The sequence below is a fragment of the Micropterus salmoides genome, unplaced genomic scaffold, assembly GCF_014851395.1.
Source record: "Micropterus salmoides isolate LMB-PRFRI ecotype aquatic unplaced genomic scaffold, ASM1485139v1 Ms_hic_scaffold_14, whole genome shotgun sequence".
In the NCBI taxonomy this organism is placed as follows: Eukaryota; Metazoa; Chordata; class Actinopteri; order Centrarchiformes; family Centrarchidae; genus Micropterus; species Micropterus salmoides.
In genome coordinates this window covers 11,469,835-11,496,725 of record NW_024040485.1, presented here as the reverse complement: position 1 = coordinate 11,496,725, position 26,891 = coordinate 11,469,835, and the positions used below count along the sequence as shown (strand labels likewise).

The window sequence follows — 26,891 nt, the reverse complement described above, 5'->3', positions numbered from 1 at the left end:
AAAACTGAATTAAATTTTGAGGGTAAATTTCTTACAATAAAATAAAGACAGACAATTTTGTGAATTCCACGTTTGGAGCAAAGTGGATTGGCTGTTTCAAAGTTTATATATTATATTATATTATTACTTTTTCCTGTAAACAAAGGGTGTGTTTTAAAATAGCTGCCAACAAAAAAGTCATAAACTTCAGTGTTTCTAAAATCAGCACAGGCACATTAATCACAGATATGTTGGGGTCAGTTAGAAATAGAAATAGCAGTGTGCTTTCCTTGTGATCAGAGCACACTTCTTAGTTCCTCCAAATCTCCTTCAATTGAGGATACCAAACTGTTGGAAATCCCACTCTCCTGTAATTTGGCCACAATAGATGCACACATTTCTTTGGTTGAATCTTTAGTAAGTCCAGAATCATTGCTCTCAGAAGAAACACTGGAAGAGCTACATTGATTTGGGGGATTAAACTGGTCCTACAAAGCATGTGCCTGAGATGGAGTTGCAACTGGCTCACAAGATGAACACACAGAAGTTGAAATTGAGCAATTTGCTGAACATTGCTGTGAACGCTATTAAAGTGTTTCCGACAACCTACAATATGTTAGGAACTGATGCCTACAGCCTTGCTGAGCAACAGTTTGAATTTTGGTCCAAGATAGTAACCATGTTCAACTTTTAAATGTGAAATCAACTGCTGACTGCTGGGATACGGTTTCTGACACATGAAACTGGTCAGCATTGTTTTAGCCTCTTACTCACAGAATGTGAGTGCTACAAGCTGGTTAAGCAGTCAGGCTCTCGAGTCTCTAACTCTGGGTGACTCCTTCATTTTCATTTTATAAAGAAAAATTGACCTATGATTCCCGTCCTGTCCGCTCCCATTGACTTTTCATCCTCTCCCCTCTATGATAATTAGTAAAATTGACTCCCATCCCACAGGAATCCGATGACCCACATGATTACCAAATAAATGTCGGCCTCTAGTGCAGCCAGATGAAAATACACACTTCTACTAGGTTTTCTCTACCCACACAACAGTTTCTTACAGAAAGAGTAACATCAGAAAAGCTGTGGACCCTAGATACCTTAGATATTTAGGTATTTAAAATATGGTGGGTACTTTTTGGTCAGCTAGAAAGGGGAAGTGGGAAGTGAATAGATCCCTTGTGTTGTTTTATTTTAAAATACGGTACTATATTTACTAAATGAACATTTATTGTTCAGTGTCAAGATTAATGTTCATTTAACAGTGACAGACAGTGAGATTTTTACATTTGACATTTCAAGAGTACAAGCAATGAACAGTATCTAGTGAGCATAGTAACAATTATATACATTCAATGATAGATAAAAAGAAAGAAAATCAAATACCAATCATTCCCATTGAGACATCCCAGAGCCTAAATTGTTCTGTTCCATGAAGTCAGACATTGCCAACTCCATTGAAACTCACACTTTGTGATACATTGTTAAATAACTGAATACATACCGTATATAGTAAAAAAAACTAAAAACACAAATGAAGGATCAAAATGTAATACATCATTCTGGGATACAGTACAGTATAGTGTATGTCCCGTTAGATTCGCCACTGCTACTGTATAAATCACAGAGTTATAATAGGCTCAGGGTTTTCTACCTCTGCATTCTCTATCAGTTTATTGGTATCGACCACATCAGGCTGGGATCGTTCACTGTCAAAATACAGTGGATTGTCAAAGGCAGGTAAGAGACGGGGAGACTTCTTGTAGAGGAAGAATGCAGTGGCCATGAGCGTAGAAATCATAGTAATGATCAGCACAACTACCAAAGTTGTGTGAACACGATTGCGAGGATCCTGACCTCCATGAGGCTCTGGACAAAATTGACCAAACATTGTCATCATCAGTCAAAATAAAATTTTACTTGAAATATAAGTGATTGCATTTTTTGTTTTACTAGTAATTCTATTTCACTACATAGTTTTACAAATATTATTATTATCATTAAATAAAAATACTACACAGCTTAGGAGATGAAAAAAGGAATAACTTACCAACTTTTGATCCTGACTCTTTGGGCATTACTGTTGGGAAAAGAAGGGGAAATGCTCAGATATGTAATCTCTTTTAAGAAAGATAAATGTGTAATTTTATCAGCTCTTGCATCCAGATATAAGTTCACCTGGAGCGAAGGCTCTAGTGTTACTTTATTTAATATAAATCCCAAAAATTTATATAGCTCCTTGGCTTGTCTGATTGAGTCGAGAAAGATCAATTATTTTAGTTTTATTGTCCAATTACATTGTGTCTTTTAAAATCAGTTATTTCAAATGTACTGCCAGTATAATTGATACTGGCTTTTGGCCTTTATCCAATGTATTTAATGACCAGATTAACATGTAATATGGGATTTTGAATAAGAACATGTTGTGCATTTCCCTTCACTTGAATAGCAATGCATTTGTCCAATACCCACTAAAAAGGAAAACAAAAGATTTTTAGGAAGACCTTTAACAGTCTTGAGGATGCCTCTTTCTTTAGAAAATATTTGAACAAGCTAAATGTGTAAGAAGTGCTCATGAAAAGACCATATACTTAAACTACATGGATATAATGATCTTACCTTTGGGTGTTTCACAGATGTATGGTCTGTCATGCCATCTGCGACCTGTCCTCCAAGTTGCATCTGAGGTTCCGACCTCTCCATAGTCATTTTCAGGCTCATCTGGAGCCCAGTTGGTATAGTCCATCACTGTTTTGTCCAACCACATCCATGTCCCTAGGCCAAACAGAAATGCAGTGTATTACTATTTTCACTTTCATATTTTGGCAAATAACTGTTTGATATCATCATGTAGCTGTAATTTGCTGTAAGTGTGCTCTGGTGTGGTGGTGAAATGCTGAATTTGAGCTAAAAGTATTTTCTTAAATTAAGTCCTTTTTTTGGTTTAGTTTACTCTCATCGGCAGGAAAATTGATTGTATGACAAATTAGTTTCAATGTAAACGTGTGCAGATAAGTTGGCACACTGATGTGACATATTCCTGTAAATGGCTTCCAGTTATTCCACTGATCGACAGGTGGCGGTAATGGTGCAAATCAGCAAACATAGATGTAAACAAAGCAGGTTTCAATATGTTCTAAAAGTCAGATTTGCAAATGTTTTTTGAGGAAAGAAAATAAATTCAGCATGTTTGTTAGCATGCACACTACAATAAATGTAAATGTAACGGTTACAATAAGTTTACTAGAAAACTCATTTAGGGGCCACCTTAAAGTACATTTGTTATTGAAAAAAAATTTTCATTCTCGGGCAAAGAGTGTGATCATACCTTTATGAGTTTTATACAGGCCAATCCAGAAAGAGCTGTGGCTGTCTTGAAATATTTCAATATTGCTTTTGATGAATTGTTGCTCAGAAGGATCCTCAATGCTAGCCAGGATTCCACCTTCACAAAAAAAAAATAGTTGTGTTGCAACAATTACTAACCACATATTACTGGGTGCTCAATAAACTGCACAACATACACTCTACATTAGATAAATTATTAGGTAAAATTAACTAAATTTTATTTCAGTTTCTTACCATGCCTTACACAGCTACTAGCTGCATCTGCCCATTCAATTTCTTCTGTCACAAACAAATAACAATGACCCTTAAAAGGCAGCCAGGAGTAAGTCGGTTGGTACTCCACTTGTGTCTCTTCAGGGCAAATTCCGGGGAAGCTGGTTGACTCTGTTGGTGGCACATCTGTAAGTGACAGAGACAGTGATGAGTGCAGTGAATTTAAACCCGTTATATACTGGGGCTCTTTGTAATTACTAGCTCTGATTCGGATCCTGGATTAAGGCTGCAGTGTTGTATGCAAAGTACTAAGTGAATTGTCCTTTTTCCTTATTCACAAAGTCCGTGATAATTCATTTCTTTAATGGAAGACTCACCTCAAAGTGGGTATAAAGTAACTATATATATATATATATATATAATATAATGTGGGTGTATATGTGTGTATAGAATCTTTATATAACACACGAGTTTAAATTATATTATGGCTTGAAGTTCTACATAATTAAAGACATGGCCACTTTGAGTGACAGCTCTTATGTGGCTAGCACCTAGTTGGTTCCACAATCAGGCTTCATTCGGTTCGCCTCAGCTATATCTGTTTGCCTATTTTTGGACTTACAAGAGTCAGGCACTGCCAAGACAGCGACGGCCAGCTGCCAGAAGCCAATAGCAATCTATTGGTGACATCACAGACACTACGTCCATGTTTTATACCATCTGTGGTTGCAGCCTTGTTTTGCTACTGCCAACTGCAGCGTGCTTGCTCAATACTGGACCAATTTAAAAACAATGTTGTCCCAATAAGTCACATAGACAGGAAAATAGGGTCCAGGTTGGAAATGACCAAAGTTCCCTAACAAGCACAGTTTTCCAAAGACGTAAGCAAAATTTAATCACTGCAATATTTTCAGTATAATCACTTAAACCTACAGAGGTTGACACTTAGTATGACTAATGGACTATATTTACATATTTACATTGCCTGCTAAAGATGCATACCTGTAGACAGCATGCAAACACTGTTCATAGTCTGATTGCAGAAAGCAGTCCTCCATTTTCCATCCACATCCAGGTAAACACAAGGTTGGCCACTCACTGGTTCACCTTCAGCCCAGGTGGCAAAGTTCAGGTGCCAGCCATCAATAAACCTAAAATACCCGCCAGTCTGAAAGCAAGAATGGATCAAATTGAAAATATAAATTTTAATTCAGCATGCTGCTAAAAAGTTTCTTTTTATAAGTGTTACTTTGCCAAACAGATTAAAGGCATGCACATTTTTATCTATGACCCCTGGTTGTCATGGTTGCAGCTCCTGTACCTGTTCTTTGTTTAGTCCAATCCAAACAGGAGCTTTGAGATTCATAGTCAGCAGCTCGACATAAGCCTGTGTCCACTCATTTCGTAGGCTAGCCAGGTTGGCTTTATCACCTTCACATTGTTTCTTGGCATCGTCCCAGGTCAGATTTTTAGTCACAACCTTGATGCTGTCATTTCCCAGAGATACATAAATGTTAGGAACAGTAGGCTGTGGTTGAGGCTGGACATTTGGGTCTGTTGAGAGAAGAGAAATCACATGAGAGATGAAACCAGATTGTTTTCCCATTTTTACAGACATCATTATTGTCACAGGAACTGTAAGTACATTTTTTATGATTTTAGCCCATCATTGAAAAAAAAATACGTCTTTATATTACTGCTAACAATTTTCAAAACCATGTTTTGTATACTAAGAACACTCAACTATGGGGAGTGCATGACAATGTTTGGGCAGAACGGTGCTGTACACTAATGCAAGACGTACATACTGTACTGTGAAGATATTGCATGATACATCTTTAAGCCACAGACAATTTCCATATGAATGAACTCACCAAGATTTCGAAGACAGACAAATCCATTAGAGTCATTGCAGGACTTCATCAACCATTTACCAGTGCCAAGGGTAGGACTGCTGGTCATCACAACACAGTCTTCCTGGGGAAGGGCATTTGTAGTGGTTAGGATTTCAAAATCTTTTCTGTATGATATCACAGTTATCACAGTTTAAAACAAATGTTGACCGGTTTAAATTTGTATGCTCTAGTTCATGACACAAACTAAGTATATATGCAGTTGCAGTTGTTGATTCATTTATATATATATATATAAATTTTACCTCATTCCATCTTTGATAAAAGGTCCCCGGACGCCGTTTCTGTTTCTAAAGAGCAGAACAACATTTTTTATAACAAAATATAAACATACATAACAATTCAAACATTTTTATTTCAATTAAATAGTTGCCCAACACAAAGCTAAAAGCACTGTTTCACTGCTCTCTCTGGTTGAAAGTCATTTTGAACTCTGACCACATTGATGTGGTCAGAAGTTGACAGAAGTGATGTCACAGTGTAGTGACAACTACTGGAGTACACCTCTACATCACTTCAGCAACATGAGAAGTTAAACCACTGGAGGTCAGCAGAAACAGAAATCACAGGAGGTCATAAATTAAATTTTGTGTGTGTGTGTGTACTTACAGAATAGCCCCAGTTGGTGTATCGCCTAGCTTTCCCATCAGTCCAATAAAATCCATCTTGTTTTAAACTATTTAAGCCGATCCAAAGGTCTGCAGTTGTTGATTCAGCCATTTTGGTGATCAAAAATGCTGAAAACGTAGTTGAAAATTAAATAATTTTACAGGATTATTAGTAAATGAAATCTAAATTAGTTTGACATAACATCTTGACAAAAGGCCAGCTTTCTAGGTTTCCCCCTGAGATTTCTTATTCATTTTCCCCCCAAAATCCCATATTTTTGCTGTTGTTTCCAAGGTTGAGCATGAGTTGAGTTCATTTTCTCTATTTTACAAAATTGTGTATGATTGTGATCATTGTAAAAAAAATAATATATATATATATATATATATATATATATATATATATATATATATATATATATATATATATATATGCAGAAACAGTAGAACAAACCTTGCACACGCCTTGTGAGAATCGAGACTAAGTTGCCTCCCATGGTAATGCACTGGCTCCTTGCTTCTTCCCAGGTGGCCATCTGGTTACTAATAATACTGTAACACTACAGATGAGAAATTAAATAGTGATTTTTCACTCTACAACCAAACACTAGTTTTCTTTCATTAGGCTTTCATGCCATCTGATCTTAAAAAATGTCTGTTTATTTCTCTAAAACTTTCTCTAATTAACTCTTTCTTGTAGCCCTAAATCCTTGTCACATATATTTTGTTAAAGAGAACTTAGATAGATCAGTCTAGATCAGTCTCATATTCTCTTTTAAAGAACTTTTTATGTTACAGTAGACTGTATTTTACATCTTAGAATATAACCTTTTCTTAGTTTGTTATTTGTTTTCATTTGCATTTTTCACTTTAAAGTGTTATACTATGATAAATCTTTTTAATAAAATATTTTACCATCATGCCATTTATGCATGTAGGCTTTCCTAATCAAACAGTGAGCATTCTTTTTACCATAAAACACCAATACATGCAACACCTGTGTAAATTTGTGCGTGTGAAATGTAAAAACAGGACAAGTGGTGTGGCCACACTGTAATTCTGGAAGCTGATTCGTTCACCACTCAGTTAGCTGTTTTTAAAAACACACTGGGACAAATCCATTCAGTCCCAAAGGTTCTGAGAGCCACTGAAAAAATAACATAGCTCAGACCGTCCGCACATGACAAAGAATGACTAAAAGCTCAGGTGGTAGGGAAGCTCAACTGAAGCTCTTTAAGGTATGAAGGTTAACAATTATTTCTCACCTTTGAGTCAAATTGGGACCACTTGAGTGGGCAGCCACCTTTAGGTGGAACTGTTGGGGCGGCAGTGGTGTTGGCAAGCGGTGAGCTTCGTCGTTTACAAATGGACTGGTGCTCTTGGCCACAATTACAAGTACGCCAGAAGCCTGAAAGTATAGCAGAGATCCAATGAGTAACATTTCACCAGCTGCATTTTAAATTGATTTAGTTAGAGCAGCATCTTAATCTTATCCAGAGCATCTTATCTAGGCTTAATACTTTTTTAATTTTCTTAGATTACTCACCCATATAATAAGTCATAGTAACACAGTTCTCATCAAAGCTATTAGAATTTGGTTGATTTTCATCCCATCTTTGGATCCCCACTGGAGAACCATCCATCCACCTTAAAGCACACACAGTTAAGTTGAATTATAATATCACAATAATCACTTGATATTAGACATTTTTAATCCATCTGGTTGCCATTTTGCATAGTAAATAAACAGATGAAAAGTTTATAAAAAATGTAGCCAGACAAGAAAAAACAACATCGTGAAAATGAGTGGAATGAGTGTGTTGGGTGAATATTTGATGAGTCAGATGAAGATTAATGGCTGTAGTCAATTAGCAACAACAATGAATATTGTTTAAATAATTTTTACCTAACCAGGATGAAATAAAATGTACAAAACATCATATCCAAACAAATAAATCAATTACGCTTTTCAGTCTACCTGTCTTCCTACTGTAATGTAATAAATAAATAATCAGTAGGCCCAAGTGTTTTCTCTGTCCTCCTTCAAAACTGCAATTGACTGTAATGCATTTTATGGCATTCACTGATACTCACCAAAATGACCCATCAAGATCCACTGACAAACCTATATAATAGGACCCATACGTTCTGGATATCTGTGAATACACACACACACACACACACACACACACACACACACACACACACACACACAGAAATACACATTTTAAGCTTAAATACCTAAATTTTTAGTTAATAAACCATTTAAAAAATATATCCGTACCTGTTTCCATAAGAAGGTATTTTCATCTTTACTGCTGATAGATACCATATCACCATGCCTCTGCTGACAGAAGTGACGAGCATCATCCATGGGCATTGACAATCTGTTAATAAAATACTGATTCCCTCTCCACTCAAGCCAACCATCTGAAGTGGTGTTATAGTCTGCAAAGGTTTTAGAAACATATTGACAATTTATGCAATGTATTTTTGAGATTTTACAACTTGCACTCTTAATGAAAAGAGTAGTCAACATAAAAATGAACTTATTTTAAATGGGACAAACTAGAAATGTTAATATTACTATGCCAAGCGTCCAGTCGTTATTGGTCCAGTGTTAAATGTGACATGTGACTGAAGTTATACTCAGTCTAACCAGCCTCACTAGTTTCCCAATATGTTGCATTTTACTTTTTCGTCACCCTGGTTGTGTGTATGTGTGGTTGTGCAATGTTAACTTACCAACTCTAGTATCATTTGGAGGTGGCCTAGGAGTCACTCCTGAAAGCCCACAAACAATTGTCAATTTCTTGTAGAAAGAAAGCAAACAAACAAATGTGCCATTCTCCCCACTGTGTACTCTACTGTGGGACAATGCTGATGGGAAGCATGGCAGTTGCATAGGATTGATACTTTGATCACTCATGCTGTGAGTTACTATGGAGTAGCTGACAGTAGCAGTATCTAACAAATTACTTTTAATATACAGAGCTACCTACATACGTTCATGGTAATAACTGTGTTTGAGATTAGCAAAATGAGTTTGAATACGTACACAATATCATAAATATGCAAGACGTAGAGTACTTGGTCTCATTAGTCAGAAATATGATAGCCAAAATGAAAGTCTAAAGATAAAATGTTATAAAACTAAATCTAAAAAGTGTTTAACAGGATTTGGAGTCTTTTTTCTAAATAGTTCCTCACATTTAATACACTGCACAAAGACAATGATCTTAAACACACGGATTGGCAATATAGACCAGCAAATATATAGACCTGACCGGGAAAGTCAATCACCTGGTCTCTTTTCCTACTAAATGTGCATTTTGGTCTCCTTTTCTCCCACTGGATTATTAGATCATATGATTGACCATTGTGAAAGTTGCCCTTTCACACAAGTTTATCTTAAGTTTAACATAAGCCATCTTTCCTGGCTTAAATATCAGATCTGGCCAAACGAATCATTGTTGTAACATTGGATTATCTAGGTCTCATTATCTCTTAACCCCTGAAGTTGGAGATGTGTTTGTGATAAAGATATGGCTTGGGTGAAGCTGATGAAGCTGATGACCATGATGCTTCATGGGAGAAGGCAATCACTCCACCACTCAAGCTGGAACTAGGCATGAGAAAGCATGCATTCTCAAGTCTGTTTTTTCCCAGATTAAGGTTAAAAATCATTTCTCTTCCGAAGAGAAAAAGTTGAGCATTCAATACAAATTTTGTAAACTGTACCTGCGCGGATCTGACACAGCCAGTCATTGTAACTCTCGCAGTTCACATCGTTCCAAGACCCGTCCTCGTCCCAGTTATGCATTCTGAATTCGGCACAAGTTTCATCATTATTGAAATTGTTTGGCTCTCCTTCCTGCCAGTGCTGGAAGTTTAGCTGTCAACAAAAAGAAATGACAAGAATTACAAAAACATTTTTTGAAACATTGTATACATTAATAAAGAACAGGATTTAATGCTTTGGATTATCAAATTAGTTGTAAAAGGTAGAACACAGTTAACTAACCGGGGATCCATCACTCCATACATAACCAGTGCTCGGGTCAGGTAGATGAAGTCCAATCCAGGCTCTTCCATGTCTGCAGTACACATAATCATATAATCATATAATGGATATTATTGGCAGGGTCGGGGTATAAAAACAGTGGCGTCAAGTTGAACACAGTCTACCTGCGTGAGCTTAGAACAACGACTGATCTTGTAGCATTTGCAAACAAAAATACAGCGAGATCAGGCAAAAGGTTCCAACCAGAGGGTTCCAACTTTGTGCAGCCAGAGAAAAGCAACTGTGGTTGCTGGCAATGTGACATTGCGACGTTTTGCAGTGTCGGCAAAAGTCGGCAGGGGCGTAGGACTGGGGGCCTACGACTGAAGGACTTAAGCAGCAGGGGTTGTAGCCAATTATGTGGTCTGGTCGCTGCCACACAGACCACTGGTCGCTACCACTAGGGGCGCTAAAGACAGTGGTCTCTGCTACACAGACCACTGGTCGCTGCCTTGCTGCCCCACGAACCACTAGCTGCTGCCTTGCTGCCAGGCTGCCACACCGACCACTGGTCGCTACCACAGTCTCTAAGGGAAGGCTCCTTTCTGTTCCTTGTCACACAAACTGTGGCTGTATTAAAAAAGGTCAGTTTCAAGTTTTTATACAGTCTATGGTTCCAAAGTAGACCTAAAGTGACCTTAGATCATTTAAATTATCTCAACTGGCAGATGATACAATTTTTTTTTTTGTCTAATAGAGAGGAATGGATCAAAGCAATTAGATGTGTTGAGGAATTTTCTACTGTATCAGGCTTAAGAATGAACTTGAACAAATCTGTTTATTAGGCTATCACTTAAGGAATGTGAACTATCAGAAGTTAAAGATATCCCTGTGAAGAACCCAGTTACATACCTGGGTGTGATAAGAATGAAAAACTTTGCAATAACCTAAATTTCAGCCCTATGATTAAACAAATAATGAGAAAAGGTTCAACATGTGGTGGATGAGGCATTTTTCACTGAATGGTAGAGCTAATACTGAGGGAATATCCAGATCTATGTATCCTTATGACTGGAAATGGCTACTGAAATATACAAAGAATTAGATAAGATATTATTTAATTTCATTTGGAGGAACAAATGTCATTATTTAGGGAAAGACAACCTATGCAAAATAAAAAATTTAGGTCTGGAGGTTTTAAGTTTTGGAACCTTCCAAAGTTAAATGGCTAAATAAGTTGATAAAATGGCCTGGAAATGAATAGATAGTATTTTATGCGCATGATTGCCATTATTCAATTCAAAAACACCAAAGTATGAAGAAGACATCGCGAACCAGACTTAATCTTTTAATTTGGCGAGAGAGGGCATGAGACGAGGCTCCACAGTCTTGGGTTGCTGCCACACAGACCGATCACTGCTGCCACACCGATCACTGCTGCCACACTGGTTGTTGTGGTCGCTGCCACTAGGGGCGCTAAAGACGGTGGTCGCTGCCACACTGACCACTGGTTGCAGTTGGTTGAATCTATTATGCAATATATCTTTATCATAATTCTTTGTTAAATATACTATGTTATCGATTATGCCTACTCTTATTGTTGCACTATATATTGCGGTTTGTGTGGTTATAGCCTATCTACAGTAACAAATATATCTAGATCATAATACTTATACATAAATATAGCCTACTAATTTGATTAACTATATTCTTATTGTTAAAATCAGTCTAGCAACAAGTAACAAGTGGTCACCACACTTGTCACAGGTGACAACACTGGCCTTCTTCTTGTAGGCAAGAACCAAAGATAGAGATTTATTACTGCAGGTTAACCACACATCATCTAGATAGATGTATTAGCCTACTGTAGTTTGGCTACAACCACACAAACTGCAGTATACTGTACGCCTACAGTGCATCAATAAGATATAATAGAGTATATTTTACAAAGTATTGTGATATAGTAAGATGTACACACAAACACACACTTTCATTCACAGGTGATAACACAGGCGTTGTTATAGATAGATAGATGTAGGCTATTACTGTAGGTATAACCACACAAACTGCAATATATAGTGCAACAATAAGAGTAGGCATAATCGATAACATAGTATATTTAACAAAGAATTATGATAAAGATGCATTACAGTAGATATAACCAACTGCAACCAGTGGTCAGTGTGGCAGCGACCACCGTCTTTAGCGCCCCTAGTGGCAGCAACATCACACCGACCAGTGTGGCAGCAGTGTGGAGCCTCATCTCATGCCCACACGCACAAACACACACACACACAGCAGTCCACTACTTGCCCGTGATGTCCGTGATATTGCAACAAAGTTTGAGTTTCAATAGCGTGAAAAATGCCACCAAAGACTATTGCTCAAGGAGAGACGCAATTTCGCCCTTTATGGTAGGTATAATATTTAAGTGTTATTATTTTACGCACTGATGGCCGCCAACACAATAGCAAGCATATTATCATACGTAGCGCTGTACTAATTGGAGGATGAATCAAAAAGCCAATAATGCTAAACAAATAAGCAGCAGTCAATACAGAGTCTAATTCTAGATTCATGTTCGCTGGTCGCGGCCTTAACCTGTTTGTTCAAAACTGTGAGCACGATAGTGGCTGATGGTGGAGAAGTGGATCCTGTCAGTCATGCGGTGCGCAGCGTAAGGTAGTTTATTAGGAAAGTATGCTCATTTAAGTCTGTTTATCTTTTTAATGTAAATAATAAACAGATTTGTTCAAGTTCAATCTTAAGCCTGATACAGTAGAAAATTCCTCAACACATCTAATTGCTTTGATCCATTCCTCTCTATTAGGAAAAAAAAAATTGTATCATCTACCAGTGGAGATAATTTAAATGATCTAAGGTCACTTTAGGTCTACTTTGGAACCATAGACTGTATAAAAACTTGAAACTGACTTTTTTTAATACAGCCACAGTTTGTGTGACAAGGAACAGAAAGGAGCCTTCCCTTAGAGACTGTGGTAGCGACCAGTGGTCGGTGTGGCAGCCTGGCAGCAAGGCAGCAACCTGTGGTTCATGGGGCAACAACCACTATCTTTAGCGCCCCTAGTGGCAGCGACCAGTGGTCTGTGTGGCAGCGACCAGTATCTTAAGCGCCCCTAGTGGTAGTGACCAGTGGCCGGTGTGGCAGCAACCAGACCACAGAACTGGCTACAGCCCCCTCTCGACTGAAGTCAAACGCGCCTGAAAATACACTTGCCCAACCTTATTTTAGAATGCAGATGTTGTCGCCCTCTAGAGGCAAGACGTAGCTGAAGTGATGAGAACTACAACTAAGATGGTGAAGTTGAATCAGCCTTTGCAAAGAAGAGGGGCCAGCTGTGTGACGTTCACTGCTGGATTAATGCTTTCGATTTCAGTATATGAAAATACAAACATGGTGTGAAATATGTGCCTTCCAGTTGGAACTATTTTGAACCAACTTGACTGACAGGTAGGACTTCACTTGTTTAGGTGTTCTTCAAGCTGATCAACCATTCCTCAATAGCAGATTAAATATTGTCAATCTATTTTTGTGTTTTTATTTATTGACTGTATGAACAGTTTATTATTGTGTTCTGTGCCAGTGCCATTATGGTTGCCTGTATGTGCCTGTTTTTGCATTTTACCATCGTCTTACATATAGATGGATCTAATAAAATATGTATAACTATATTTAGTGCTGCAAACACTATATATTTTTTTACAGGTGTCTGGTGCCACAATTATAACTTGAAATTGTATTTAACCAGCTCATACCGTTTCACTAGTAGCTCAGTGGAGCTGTGGATGCTGAGCAGGTCTCCTCCGATGGCCCTGCAGTAATCTCTGGCCTCAAACCAGGTCTTCTCATTTGCTCTGGGTCCTGTAAAAAACTTGAACACAAGACAAGAAGTGAGAGTCTGATTTAAGTAGACTAGAATAGATATGTACAGAAGTAGAGTAAACAACTCTTATTTGAAGTTACTTTTTACTCTTTTAGCTCTGTTTCTTATCTGAACCAACTCTTGAGGGAAATATGCTTTGTAGCTGCTAAATTCTCCTCTATTTACCAGCTACTTGCTAACTTTGTCTGCCGTTTGGTGCTGGACAGGTAATGTACAGTGGACTTTTAGAGCTTCTCTGAAAACATCTGTCTGCTGCGCTTGAAAATGAATCAAACAAACAGCTAAACAAGAAGCTGAAACATGATAAAAAGCTTAGTAAAGCTGAGGGGAGCTGCAGATTCGGGTGATATTTCTCTGTAGAGTCATCACTACAAGCGACCTATTGGTCTGTCATGTTGTCACATTGTATTCTGATACTTTTTTTTTGGTAAAAAATATCGATTATAGCTGTTTAAAGATCTATATTTCAGGTTCAATCAGTGGGCTTGGAGCTTAAATTTGAGCCTAGCTGGTCATGTTTAATCTATCATGGTGCTTGTGATGCTGGGCAGCACGAGTGCCTCTTGTTTTCTTGGTATTAGCAGGTAACATGTTTTAAGTGTGTTTAGCTGAGGTTGATCTCTGGTTGTACCTTAGTGCAGACGTTTCTTGTTCCCACTCGAGTCCAGCCGTCCTCACACTGGGGAGGGGTTTGAGTTGGTGGTGCAACAGTCAAAACCGCCCCCTCTGCCAGGTGTTTGCAGATGTATTTCTCCTTATTGGTGCAGGGCAGCACATCCCAGAGGCCAGCTAAAACCCCAGTTGTCATGGCAACACAGCCCTGTTGGTAACCTTGAGTTGTTGAGGGGAAAAATAGTGAAATGTAAATTGTGGAGCTGAAAGTTATGTCCTCTTTTTTAAAGACAGAAATGCATCTTTCTCTTTACCTGGCATTTCAGCGTTCCAGTGAGTAAATCTCACTGAGTCTGTGTTGGTCCACACAAATTCATCAATGTTTTTCTGGTTTGAGAGGCCCAGCCAGAAGTATTTCTCTGGTCTCAACCCCACCAAGCTGACAAGGAATGCATTATCCACCCTGGAAATATTAGCACAAGTCCATAGATTATTTAGTCTTCTTGAATGTGAAATATATTGTATAGTACATGCACACACACAGTTAACATCACATTGCTAATAAAAACACAAAATGTTCTTACCCACTGGAAACATCTGCTAAGTAGGAGTCTGAGCTCTTGCAGTCGTCTTTAGCTTCATCAAACGTCTTTGTCTCTGTTCCGACAAAGTAGCAGTAGGAGCCATGCCTTTTCCAACCCTGTAGGAAAACAAGCAATGATTAGAACTGTTGTATTATTATTTTAAATTCTACATGTTGTTAATTTATCTGCAGGTCACCTGTAAATATTTTGAAAACAAATTAAATTGTATTATTAACCTAACCCTAACCCTTATTTCATGCTCAGCCTTCCGAATGACTGTGATATTGAACCAGTTACTTTTGAAAGTAAATTTTTGAGTTTTAATCATACACCCGGATTTGCCAGATGCTCATGAAGGCCAGATTACATGTAAATTTCACTCACAACTTTGCAGCCTATATCCACTTCTACTTCATCTCCCGTGGGTTCAGTGGCACTCTGCTTCATACAGATAAAGGCATGTTTCTCATCACACGAGCGATCCGCCCAGTTCCCTTTCTGCAAGAAAGAAACACTGTAAAACACTTGTAGAGTGAATGCATTAGATGGATAGACGACATACTCATATTCAGAATGTTGAGTATTTGTTAAGTAAAAGAGAAAGCAGAAAGCTGATTTGTACTTGATCTATTGACCATTGGTGTTGGACTTTTTTTTATATCTAGTTTTTTCCTGCCATCCAATGTGTGCTTTTTGCTATTTAATGACTGAAAAGGTCATTAGAGTAATAGTAAAGTAGTCAAGATCAATTGTACATTTAGTTACTACCTACAAACACTTTGGAAATAAGAAAACATAGATGAATCTGACAAAATGTTCTGAATTTGTTTGTACACCCAAGTTAAGATCACATCTGTGTATACAAATGTTTCATGAATGAGGAGCACAAATGTTTAAATTTTAGTTTTGCAGTTGAAGATTTGTTGCACAAATCTATAGGTGTTTTCAGAAGAATGGATACAACCAGACTGTTAGCTGACACTTCCACCGTGTCTAATTTGTTTAGATATACATATATGGATAAAACAACGATACCCTATATGTACCCCATCATATCCACATGATTTATCTCACCTCTCCCCTGATTAGAACACAGTCCTCTGAATCAGTGGAAATATCAGGTTCCCCATACTCCCAGCTGGTGAAACTGACAGTAGAGTGGTCACTCCAGTCAAACAGCCTCTCCGTCCTTATGTCATTCAGTCCAATCCAAAGCTCATCTGTAGATGCTGCAGACATGGACAGGGAAGACTGTACCTCAAAGTTCTAACTGATTACACAGTTAACATGCTCTATACACTGAAATGAATGGTTACTGAATGGTAATTATTGGTACCATTCAAACATTGGTGAACATTGACAGTTGTCCACATTAAATCTTTCAGCAGGTATTGTGGAGCCATTATGGAGAAACATATCGCTATAATGGATGTATTATATATTTATTTCTTATATTCTTCAAAAAAATATTTTTTTCCTATATATTACTTATGCAGGCCTCTAATTAAATAACAAACACACAAATAAATACATGAATTAATTTCTAATTTTGAGATTGTTCTTATTTAGGATACTTTGAACAGAATTAAATACATTTAATGAATATGGACATGGGGCTTGTAGTGATTTCAAGGTGAGAATATTACAACTTGACGTATGATTTCTTACTGGAGTAATAAGTAACCTTGATGATTAAAGGGGCAGTATGTAGTTTTAAGCGGCCACCAGCAGTGCAGTTTTTAGATAGACACATAGAGATACTCACTGGGAGAAAGCTTCACACAACATGCTGAAAACTGAGCTAAACTTCCACTGCAACAGTAATATTTTTATCAGCTTGAGGTTGAACTAATCCATGCTCGTTATCTGATAAAGTACAACATTTTGCCGATGTGATACTTGCCTGATTTTCAGTAACTAAAGTTATTTGTGTATCTTTCACTGGAGACTCAGCAATGTGAGCATAGCTAAATGTATAGGGTGATAATGAAACAGTTAGTGAGCTACACTGAATAGAATAAATGAGATTGTTGCTACACTTTAGATAGACCGCAGTAAATAATGTAAAATACTGTAGTGAATGGGTCTTCCACTGTGTTGTTGTCCTGCTCCGTTATTGTTTATTATGTGGTTCACGTAAGTTACAGCAACTGTGACAGTGGAGAAGCTGTGCACCTAAATATGGGTAAAACAACAGTAAGTGTAAATTGAACATTATGAAACAAGCAGATCTGTGCTAATGGTAAGTACTATCATGGTAAAAACAAATCTCTCCACATTTGCTTTGTACTTTTACATAATTTCTTGCAGGCTAAAATCAACACTTTGATACGATAGTGGTGGTACACAGGACAATGTGTGTAATGTGGATCGTGTTAGCTGGAGAAGTAATGTGGAAAGCCATACAACTGTAGTATTTTGCACCAGATAGCGTTAGCAACTGCTTGCTGTTAGCTGGTGAGCTAATGTTATCTAACTTGAGCCAACTAAAGCACAACATCACAATAATAGTTTCAAAAGCTTTGCAGTAATGTTAGTTTACTTGTCCAATATGATGAAAGCCAACTCTGTGTTGGTTTTATCAGTTTCAAAACAAAGCGGAGGTCTCTAAGAAACTCAAGCTTTTCCAATGTTGACTGTCTTTTCACCCGATATTGATTTGATTCTCATTTGGTCTGACAAGCTTCATCACATAAAACTTTATTGTTTTTTATTCTCATGTGGAGTTTATATTGGAGTTTGTGTTGTGTTGGGAGCTGGCCGTTTAATGGTGTTAGTGGACTGCATTTCGTTTGCTGCAGGTTACAGTCCGTAGACAAATAGACAGTAAAAAAGTGATTTACTGATAAGTGATTTCTCCTTGAAAAACTTCTTATGGCCCCTTTTTAAAAAAGTTCCTAAAACATCTGACTGTCTTTCTTAGACTTGCAGTCATGCTGACTGCAATTTAAAATGTTTACAGCTATTTTAAGTCTCAGCCTGCGTGTGTGTTCTCACTTCCTATTCAGACTTGTTTAGCTCTTTGGATTCTCGTATTGAATACAAAAAGAGATTACGTTTTTAAATCAGCTTACAGCAAAAACAGCGCAGTATCAGTCGTTTGAGAAGGTTGGACTATCTTCATTGTCGTCACGTACCGTATCCAAGTTGAGAGATGACAAAGCTTTGGTCCTCCACATTGCGGATGCTGACTAGGTCTCCTCCTTCTTTGCGGCACTCTCTCTGAGCACCAGACCATGTTTGAGGAGAACGCTGAAGGTGGAAGCAGTGGCCATTGTAGGGGATCCAGGGGTTTGAGCAAAATCCTGTCTCAACTGATGATGAAAAGATCAAAGATATTGCGGATTGAATGACTGACATCATACAGTGAATGTGTCATGTAAAAAAAACAATGCAATAGTCAAAGGAGGTAGATTAGAATAGAGTAGAATATTTTCCTGTACTTTGAGGAGGAGTTGGTGGAACCCCATCTTTGTAGCAGATGTACCCCAGTTTCTTGGTGCAGGATGAACTTTGCCAAGAGTGCTGCCCAGAAGAGTCAAGAAATGCACAATTGTGTCCCGGATTAGGAAGTGGATTTCCTAAAACAAGATGTTGATTTAGCTTAACATTACTTCTTACAAGTGGAGAATCATATACATGGTGTCCTTGCTAAAAGGTTCACATCAGTCAAAATCATGTACAGTAAAACACATATACTGCCATTTTACTATTCAGTTCAATTTTATATATAGCTCCATTTCATAACAGAAGTTATCTCAGTGGACTTTTCATATAGAGCAGGTCTAGACCCTACTCTTTGTAATATTATTACAAAGGAAATTGACAAAGACAGCCTTGTTTTCTTGTATCTAAAATCATTAGCTATCACAAGGCATGACATTTCATGTAAATCTGTACAATACATCCAATAAAACTGGATTTGAGGGAGAATTGATAGGATTTATCAAGAGATAGAATAGTTAGAATCACATGAAAGAAATACTAATTCTGATTGGCAGGATGAAAATATTCTATTTTTGGTTTGCTTTATTAAATAAATGTAAACCTGCATTAACAGTTTTCTTGGTGACTTGGGTGCAGTGGCAACAAGCTGTAAACACAAGTTAGTTTGTAAGTTAGTTGTCATCTAATAAATTATTGGCCAACTAATTTGACAATCAATTTATCGCTTTGAGTCCTTTTTTTAAAGAAAACCCGTCCAAATTCTCTGTAAACTGAAAATATTTGGGTTGTGGACAAAAGAAGACATTTGAGGACATCACTTTGGGCTTTGGGAAACACTGACCAACATTTTATCAGAATTTTATGGACCTAATAACTAATCAAATAACCGAGAAAACAGAATAATCAATAATGAAAATCCTTAGTTGCCGCCCTAGTGTGCAGTGGGTTTTTAGAGCTTTTTCTCTGAAAAGTCTTCTTGTAGCTTGAATTACCACCACTGAACCCTTGAAGCCTAGTAGTGCAAACTTACATCTGGGATTTGCGTAATATAGATATTTTCTCTCTCCCTTAATCACAGTAAACTTCTGTACAGCCTATAGCTCAGAAGTTATAGTGTTTTTGCTTAAGGGAACTCAAGAGCATTTTAAACCTTTTTGTTAGAGTGAAGACCTACCCGTGTCCCATCTCAGGTAACGGAGAGGCTTCGAATTTGACCACTGCCAGCCATGTTCTGGGTCCAGCACTAGCCCGATCCACAGTTTGTGTCTCCCTGATCTCAAAAGTGCTATGTGTTTGTGAGGGAGAGATAAAAAAGGAAAAGGACAGAGTAAAGAAATAGTTCCTCTTTTTTTCACATTGTTCCTTCTTTTCATTGCTTAATAACACGTCCACAAAAAGACAGAAATCAGAGTCAAACAAGCACAAAGAAATAAACCAAATGCATCAAAACACAAGGGTAGCAATATACTGCGTTGGGAAATCTTATAAGATTTATCATATCCCTAATCACTATCAGGCTGTTGTACCACGGCATGAATCAGTGTATCTAATAATGTGTGAAGTTATACTGAATAGAGTGAGAATTATTGGCAGGACTTGAGGACTGATTTGCACATTTTTAGATTTGCAGCAAAGATGTAAGTCTTCACATCACTATAAAACAAAATGGACTGCATAATATCTCCTCTGTATTCAAAGTCACTATGATCTTTGTTGTTGATTGTTGATCTTTGTTGTTGTATATTTTTATGTTGTCAGTTTATATATTTATATGTACACAATATTCTCTTCCGTTATGTTACTTCTGCACGGCACAGACCCAGAATAATGTATATATCTGCAACGTTGTTCTTCCATTCCATATTTATATATTTCCACATTTATTTAAGTCGATTCTTCTGATCTTTGACTCACTATTTAGGGAACTAAACAGTGGGTTGGTCTTAAAGTTTGGGAGCCCATGAAGTAACTAGTGTCTTAAAGGTTAAAGGAAACGCCCACTCTTGAAAGCTGTTTGTATTGTGGATTGATCTGTTACAGAGTTACAACCCTTGTTTCTATTATCCGGTGACTATTGTTATTTCAGCTGTTTGAAATGCAAATAAGCTAAATGCCACAATTTATAATTTCTAGAAATCAAGAGAGGCAATTGTGTCAGTGCAGAAACATGCCTTGTGTCATAGAAAACTCCCAAAACATGGAAAACTGCACTGTGCTCAAATTAAATCATCAATAATATCTTTATCTATCTTTAAAATATCTAAACACTTTGTATTTTTTTCAATGTAAAGTAAGGATTTTAATAAAAAGATTAAACATATCAAAAACATATAATTTTCTTCCTTAGAATGGATGCATTCATAACAAGATGATAATAAATCTGATGATCATTTAAAATTTTAATTTAAGAATAATGACATATAACATTTGTAAACCATGTGATAAAAGCACATTTTTTTGAAATTATGTACAAACTAACCCCTCTGTGTTGGGTCAGTATGTATCTGTGTCAGTATAAGCAAACATCCACTGGATGGCGACTTACCTGAGATATAAGCCTGCTCGTTGGGATCGCTGACACTGACCAGGTAGGCACCCTGCTGTTTGCAGCTGACTTCAGCCTGAGCCCAAGTCAGAGCTGACTGTGTGTTGATCTGGTAATACGCTCCTGTTACTTGGTTTTTCTCCCAGTGTTCTGTGGCTGTGCATTAATACAAAAATATGAAAATCTATTTTTTTTTGTCATTCAAACATTTCAATTTATCACTATAACCTAAATTTCTGCTCTCATACTCCATACTGTATTAAGCATGAACGATGTTGACTAAACTAGTGGTAGGTCCCTAATCAGGACAGAACTTGTAATATAGTCCAATGTGTGTTCTGAAACCAAATTAATATGCCTGAAGGTGCATGTAGTGCTGGCAAATCACTGTAGTGGGATTTAAATCTTAAATGCAATACTCACATGTAGTCGGGCAGTATCCCCACTGCTCATGTTCATATTTTGTTCCAACTGCACACCAAAGACGTTTCTTTGAGTTGTCAAACGTAGTGCAGTCTCCAAACCACCGGTCTTTGTACAGGAAGGGAAACATGCAGGTCTTACCAAATGCATTTCCTTCGATGGTATAAAGTTCTGAAAGAGGAAAAGGAGGTTCATCAAAAAAGTGAACTGTCTCAAACAAATTATTCTCCAAAGATCTCTAGGATCTAGGGCAGTTTCCTCATTAGTTTGTTTTATCTCTTCACTACTGATTTACTCCAGGCAAGCACAACTTAAATCTAGTGAGGAGGAACTTCATCATTTGACTTGGCATACTTCACCTGACACGTAGACTCAATAGGTTTTGTGATTACAATAGGTGGTTGATAAGTCCCGGGCAAAAATTAATAGTGGTCAGTTAACATCCTGCCCATCAGCAGCAGGGGCCTATGGTAGCCAAACCATATCTGACGTAAGCCACTTTAAAGGAAGAGTGCTCTCAACACAGTAGGGTATTTGCTCATGTATTGTGTTCTTCAGCCTTAGGTTTTCAATTTCTATTCACTCCAAAGCAAAGATTTTATACTGTACCTCTGTATGTTCTGGTGCAAGCACCACTGGATGTCCCTGTGATTGTGAGGTGGTTATTCGGCCCGACGGTTTTGGAGAGAGCAATTGATTCATCAGGTTTGATTTCGATGTACAGCTGCTGGCCTTTGAGGGCAAGCAGTGTCTCGTTCTTGCATTCCCACTTCTGGAGGTCGCTCTTGTCATCACAATCATAGAGGCTTACTTCAGCCCCCAGACTTTTGCCCTGCGCTCCCAGGCACTTTTTACTTGAGGTGACAAAAAGCCGATCACCGGTCGTCCAGCGCATGTCGAGGCAGCGAGATGACCTTTTCACCAAACAGAAACCAGTGGCCTTGTTTATAAGTGAGAATGGGGAATCTGCAGAGAAGAAAAAGCTGTTTCAATTATGTATTTCCAATTAAAATGTTTTTTTTTTTAAATTAATCTTATCTAAACAAATGTATGAAGCTTGCTGATAATTACATCAGTACCAAGACATAGTGACAGCTCACAGACTTACCTGTAACAGTACACTAACATACAGAATCTGTCACATAAGAAAGCTTGATAAATGCATACTGTACCATTTGCTGTTGAACATTGACATGTTGAGATGAATAGCACAAGGGCTGCTAAAGTTATCCTTAAGGGCAGCATTCTTCTGATAAGTCTCAGAGCAGCAGACATTGTCCATGCATTGCAAGCAGGAGACTTGTGAGCATGAACGTGAAAAGGAGGGAATCTTAATACCAATGACACAAGGTTTTTTTTCTTCTTTTCATTGAGAAAGTGTCATGTTTCAGATTGGCACATTTCAACATTTTGCTATTGGTAAAAAGGGGGGGTTGGGAGGGAAGTAGGGGCGACCTACACAAAAACACCAACACACACTTACTTGCTCATCCGGATGTCACTCTCCACAAATGGCAAAAAGTGGCCCCATTCACTTCCTGTTCTGGAAAAATAAATGATGCGTAAGAGATTTATGCTTAACATGACTCATCAGAGTCAATGTTCCCATCAAGCTTTCACCCTCGTAGACTTAGATGCACATTTCTGATGTCTGCCACTGGTGTCTGCAAGGACTCAGGACCTGCCCACTCTGACACTGGCAAGAGCTGACTTTTCATTTCACTTTGAAGTAAAAAAAAGAGAACAAAAAGAGAGAGAATAAACATTTAAAGAGAAGATACGGAAGATACGTTTGCAGGCTTATTGCAGCAAGCACTGTATAGTTCTCTGTTCAGTGATAGCACGATTATATATTATTATTTAGTTTCATCTGTGTTGATTACTTATGTATCATGGATTAATCTATCAATCTGTCTGATAAAATCCACATGATACCACATGATAATGTACTGTTATTGTATTACTTTAAGGAGCTACTGGGGCTTGATTAAGAAAGTGATGCATGGAAACACATTGCTCAGGAAATGAACAACTTCTGCACCAGTGCATGCTTTCATGAAAAAGGGGGCTAAAAGTCAGTAATTCACTCACAGTCTGCACTCTAGAAATGCTAGCTGATGATGATAGCTGTAAAGAGGCAGAAGTTATTAGAGCAGAGTGATATTGTACTGTTGCTGATAAGGAGAAAATCTTGTGCATCCAGAGTGTAGCAACACAATATCCTGTTTTGGGGCAGAGGCATTCAGATGTTGAGGTTTGTTCTCCCACTCTGCCTTAACATCTATCATAGCATTTGGTATTTTCACTTCCTCTTTGGTTATTCTCCTTTTTGGGGCTGAGGACTGTGCTGAAGTATGAACCTCAGTGACTGCAGTGATTGTTTATAAAAAGCTTGTAAGCAGGTCTGGTGGAGTTTTATATTGGTGTAGCTCCTTGTTTTAAGTTATTATTGCAAATAAACTCCAAACATAAGTGTCACTCCCAAGTTGGTCTAATAATAAAAATGGATATTAAATTACAGTAGCTACAATTGCTTAATCTTCACCGTGTTTACAAGGTGTCACAACCTGGTTAAGGATTGGACAAAAAGTGGACTGCTGTTGTCTTCAGAATGCCACAGATGTGTTCACCAGCTAAAAGCACTACCCACTTTCACTCACTTTCAAGCTCACTATTGGAGCTTGCTGTCAAAGCTTTATGTGCAAAATCTATAGCAACTAGATTCACCCCTAAAACTATAAAAAACAACCAATTAATTAATGAATTAATTAATTTATCAATACAAATGGAAAAAGACTGGAATATAGCTATTTCCCCCCTCCGAATGTATAATTCAAAATCTCTATTTTAACAAGTAGACAACCCGACACTTTAGGAGACTTGCCAAACACAAAATAATTACAAACTAATTGACAAAGCTCCACAGGGGGTAACAACTGCTTAAAACGGGGACAAATTACCACTTCACTTAACCAAAATGGTTAATCCAGGACCCAGAGACTCTCCTGGACGAGCTTCTAATTTGTCACATCCATGGACAAAAAAAATCTAATGCAACCAAACAAACCAAAATGGTGCAAACAATGGAAGGCAGTCTGTGTGTGTGTGTGTGTGTGTGTCTGTGTGTGACTTTTCTCCCTCTTTCCCATTAACTTAGTTATCACTGATTCTGCTCCTTTGGTCCATGGTTTCCTGACGATACAAAAACCTTTGCTCAGGCATTTTAATAGCCTGCTTTTTATGAGATGATGTCATTGTCAGTTTTATTGACCGGACGCCTGCAAACCGTGTGACCTGACACCTTTAAGAGAAGTTAATTTTACAGCTCCTGTAGAGGAAACAAACAGTTATTGAATGGACAGAAAAGTAGCAACCTTTGTTGTTGTGTCTTCCAAAGCTTCACAAGCACATTTAACCCAATGTTATAAACATTAGACATTTTCCTAACTCTTTAACCTGAACAGTTCAGGAGCATGCATACTGGTTTGTAGTGTTTTTTGGTCAAGACTATTCTAGGTTTTGAGCCCTTCAAAAGTCGTTGCTGTACTACTATACAACCCAGAGTTGTTTGTTCGTTGATCAACAAAGTTAAAATGAATTGCTGTTTCTCTGACTGTTTTGCAGAATAAGCAACTTGTTGACCTCGCACACTGAAACTAGAACGTGGAGTATCTAATTTTCCTGGTATTTTTTATCTCCCAGTTGGAAAGTCAGATAAGACCCAGTAAAGCTTGGCCATTATCACATATTTACTCCACAGAGTAAAGGACTCATTTGACTTCATTACAGAAATGAGAGCTTCCCCACCTTAGTGTTAATATAAATATTTGTGGTAAATTCATAAGATACTTTTAGGCAGTGCAATATGTTTGAATTTACAAAAAAGTCTAATTTTTATGAGAATAAAATCCAAAGTGATTCTCCTCTGTACACTTTGAAATAATATTCTCTTCATCATGAGTTTGATGCTTATTGAGTGAAGGTCAAAGTTTGTCCATATATAAATATTTCCCAACACAAAGGCTACAAAAATCTGCTTCTGTACTGTCATGGAGCATCTACAGTATATAACATTAGATAGTTATAGGGCTAGAGCTCTGCTTTGTTAAATTAACAGAAATGAGCTATGCAATGAGAGTCCTAAAGTCAAACGACAGAAATGTAATGCAGGTTACTGATTAGACTCTGGACTTTAGGCAAGAGTTTACCGATAAGGCCTCACGTCCTTAGCTCATTTGTTGTAATAAAAGTTGCACTCCAAACTGTTAATCAGAGGATATGCTGATGTAGTGATGATGCTTTAAGCATATTTATGTTTCTTTGGATTTTCTTGCCATGTGTCATTTTTCTCCAGACATGAAGCAAGTATTTGTTCTGCTGCCAGGTAAGTATACCTCATAGCTAAATATTATGCACCTTTCTGTATCACTGTTTAAGGTAGAGTACATGATTTTATGTGCATACTGGAGTGCAAAGATGACAGTTTTCACTCAGATAAACTACAGAATGACAAGTTGTGCAATGTCAGTGGTGATGGAAAACGGGCAGGTGATTGTGGAATGTCTATACACCGTCTGTGTTATCTGGCAGCTTTGAGATGTTTTAGCAATGAAAAAGAAAGATTGGCCAAAAAATAATATCCCAAACCACAATCCAAATTTCAATATTTTTTGAAATACCCTGTGGACTATAGCCAGAATTGAAATCTCCTGGAAATTTCTCCATTTGCGCCACTAAAAATTGTGATTAAAACCTGAGTTTAAGCTGAAGTTGAAGCTATGAACAGAAGCAAAAAGAACATATCGTAAGACTTAAATTAATAGCCCGATTGAACTCAACCTGCCTATATTTGGGACAGGTTTCTAAATTGGGCAGGCCATTAATTCCTTTCCCACAAAACTCTTGCCCAGCAAATGTGGGAAAAAGGCTACAATCAAATTTATGAAGTTTATTTCAACTAGTATGAATGTTGTATCACATTTAGAGAGAGTGAAGGAGAGAGAGAGAGAGGGTTGACTACCTTATAAATTTTGAAAGCCAAAGTTTAGCATTGTAATTTCACTTACTTCACCTACTTTATTTAAATAATTTTTATGAAAAACGTTTTGATTGTTTTGATCAGTGGACCCTTACAGCCTAAGGGAATATAAATAATTGAGGAACAGACACACATATTCTGACTTTATGACCGCTTAAAAGGTAGAGAGTCACTGCTTGTTTTCCTGTCTCTCTTGTTTATTATGCCTGTAAATCTGAGTCAATAATACTTTGGTGCAAATTGTTTCCATAAAAATGAATTGAACGATTAAAT

At 37.6% G+C, this 26,891-nt stretch overlaps 1 protein-coding gene across 1 annotated transcript; it reads right to left on the bottom strand.

The window, feature by feature from the left end:
- Window positions 1-64: 64 nt before the first annotated feature.
- Window positions 65-22,913, bottom strand: mrc1b (mannose receptor, C type 1b). The gene is made up of 31 exons (XM_038717661.1): window positions 22,753-22,913; window positions 22,190-22,546; window positions 21,581-21,751; window positions 21,158-21,313; window positions 19,787-19,897; window positions 18,609-18,746; window positions 18,303-18,479; window positions 16,240-16,394; window positions 15,550-15,663; window positions 15,166-15,281; window positions 14,896-15,044; window positions 14,601-14,800; window positions 13,842-13,957; window positions 10,086-10,158; window positions 9,803-9,956; window positions 8,807-8,845; window positions 8,346-8,509; window positions 8,156-8,217; window positions 7,608-7,708; window positions 7,327-7,469; window positions 6,516-6,621; window positions 6,063-6,190; window positions 5,699-5,743; window positions 5,415-5,517; window positions 4,862-5,094; window positions 4,543-4,708; window positions 3,562-3,726; window positions 3,308-3,424; window positions 2,599-2,754; window positions 2,030-2,059; window positions 65-1,848 (listed from the first exon to the last, which is right to left on the bottom strand). Exons 1-31 carry the CDS (start codon window positions 22,853-22,855, stop codon window positions 1,601-1,603), a joined length of 4,296 nt encoding a protein of 1,431 aa, XP_038573589.1. The 5' UTR covers window positions 22,856-22,913; the 3' UTR covers window positions 65-1,600.
- Window positions 22,914-26,891: the final 3,978 nt, after the last annotated feature.

Excerpts from the sequence above, each read along its gene's own strand:
- mrc1b (XM_038717661.1), bottom strand. The coding sequence starts at position 22,855 with ATGTCTGCTGCTCTGAGACTTATCAGAAGAATGCTGCCCTTAAGGATA. Across the intron at positions 8,218-8,345 it reads ATACCTTCTTATGGAAACAG|ATATCCAGAACGTATGGGTC; the intron begins GTACGGATATAT and ends GTGTATTCACAG. Across the intron at positions 2,755-3,307 it reads CCTGTATAAAACTCATAAAG|GGACATGGATGTGGTTGGAC; the intron begins GTATGATCACAC and ends TGTTTGGCCTAG.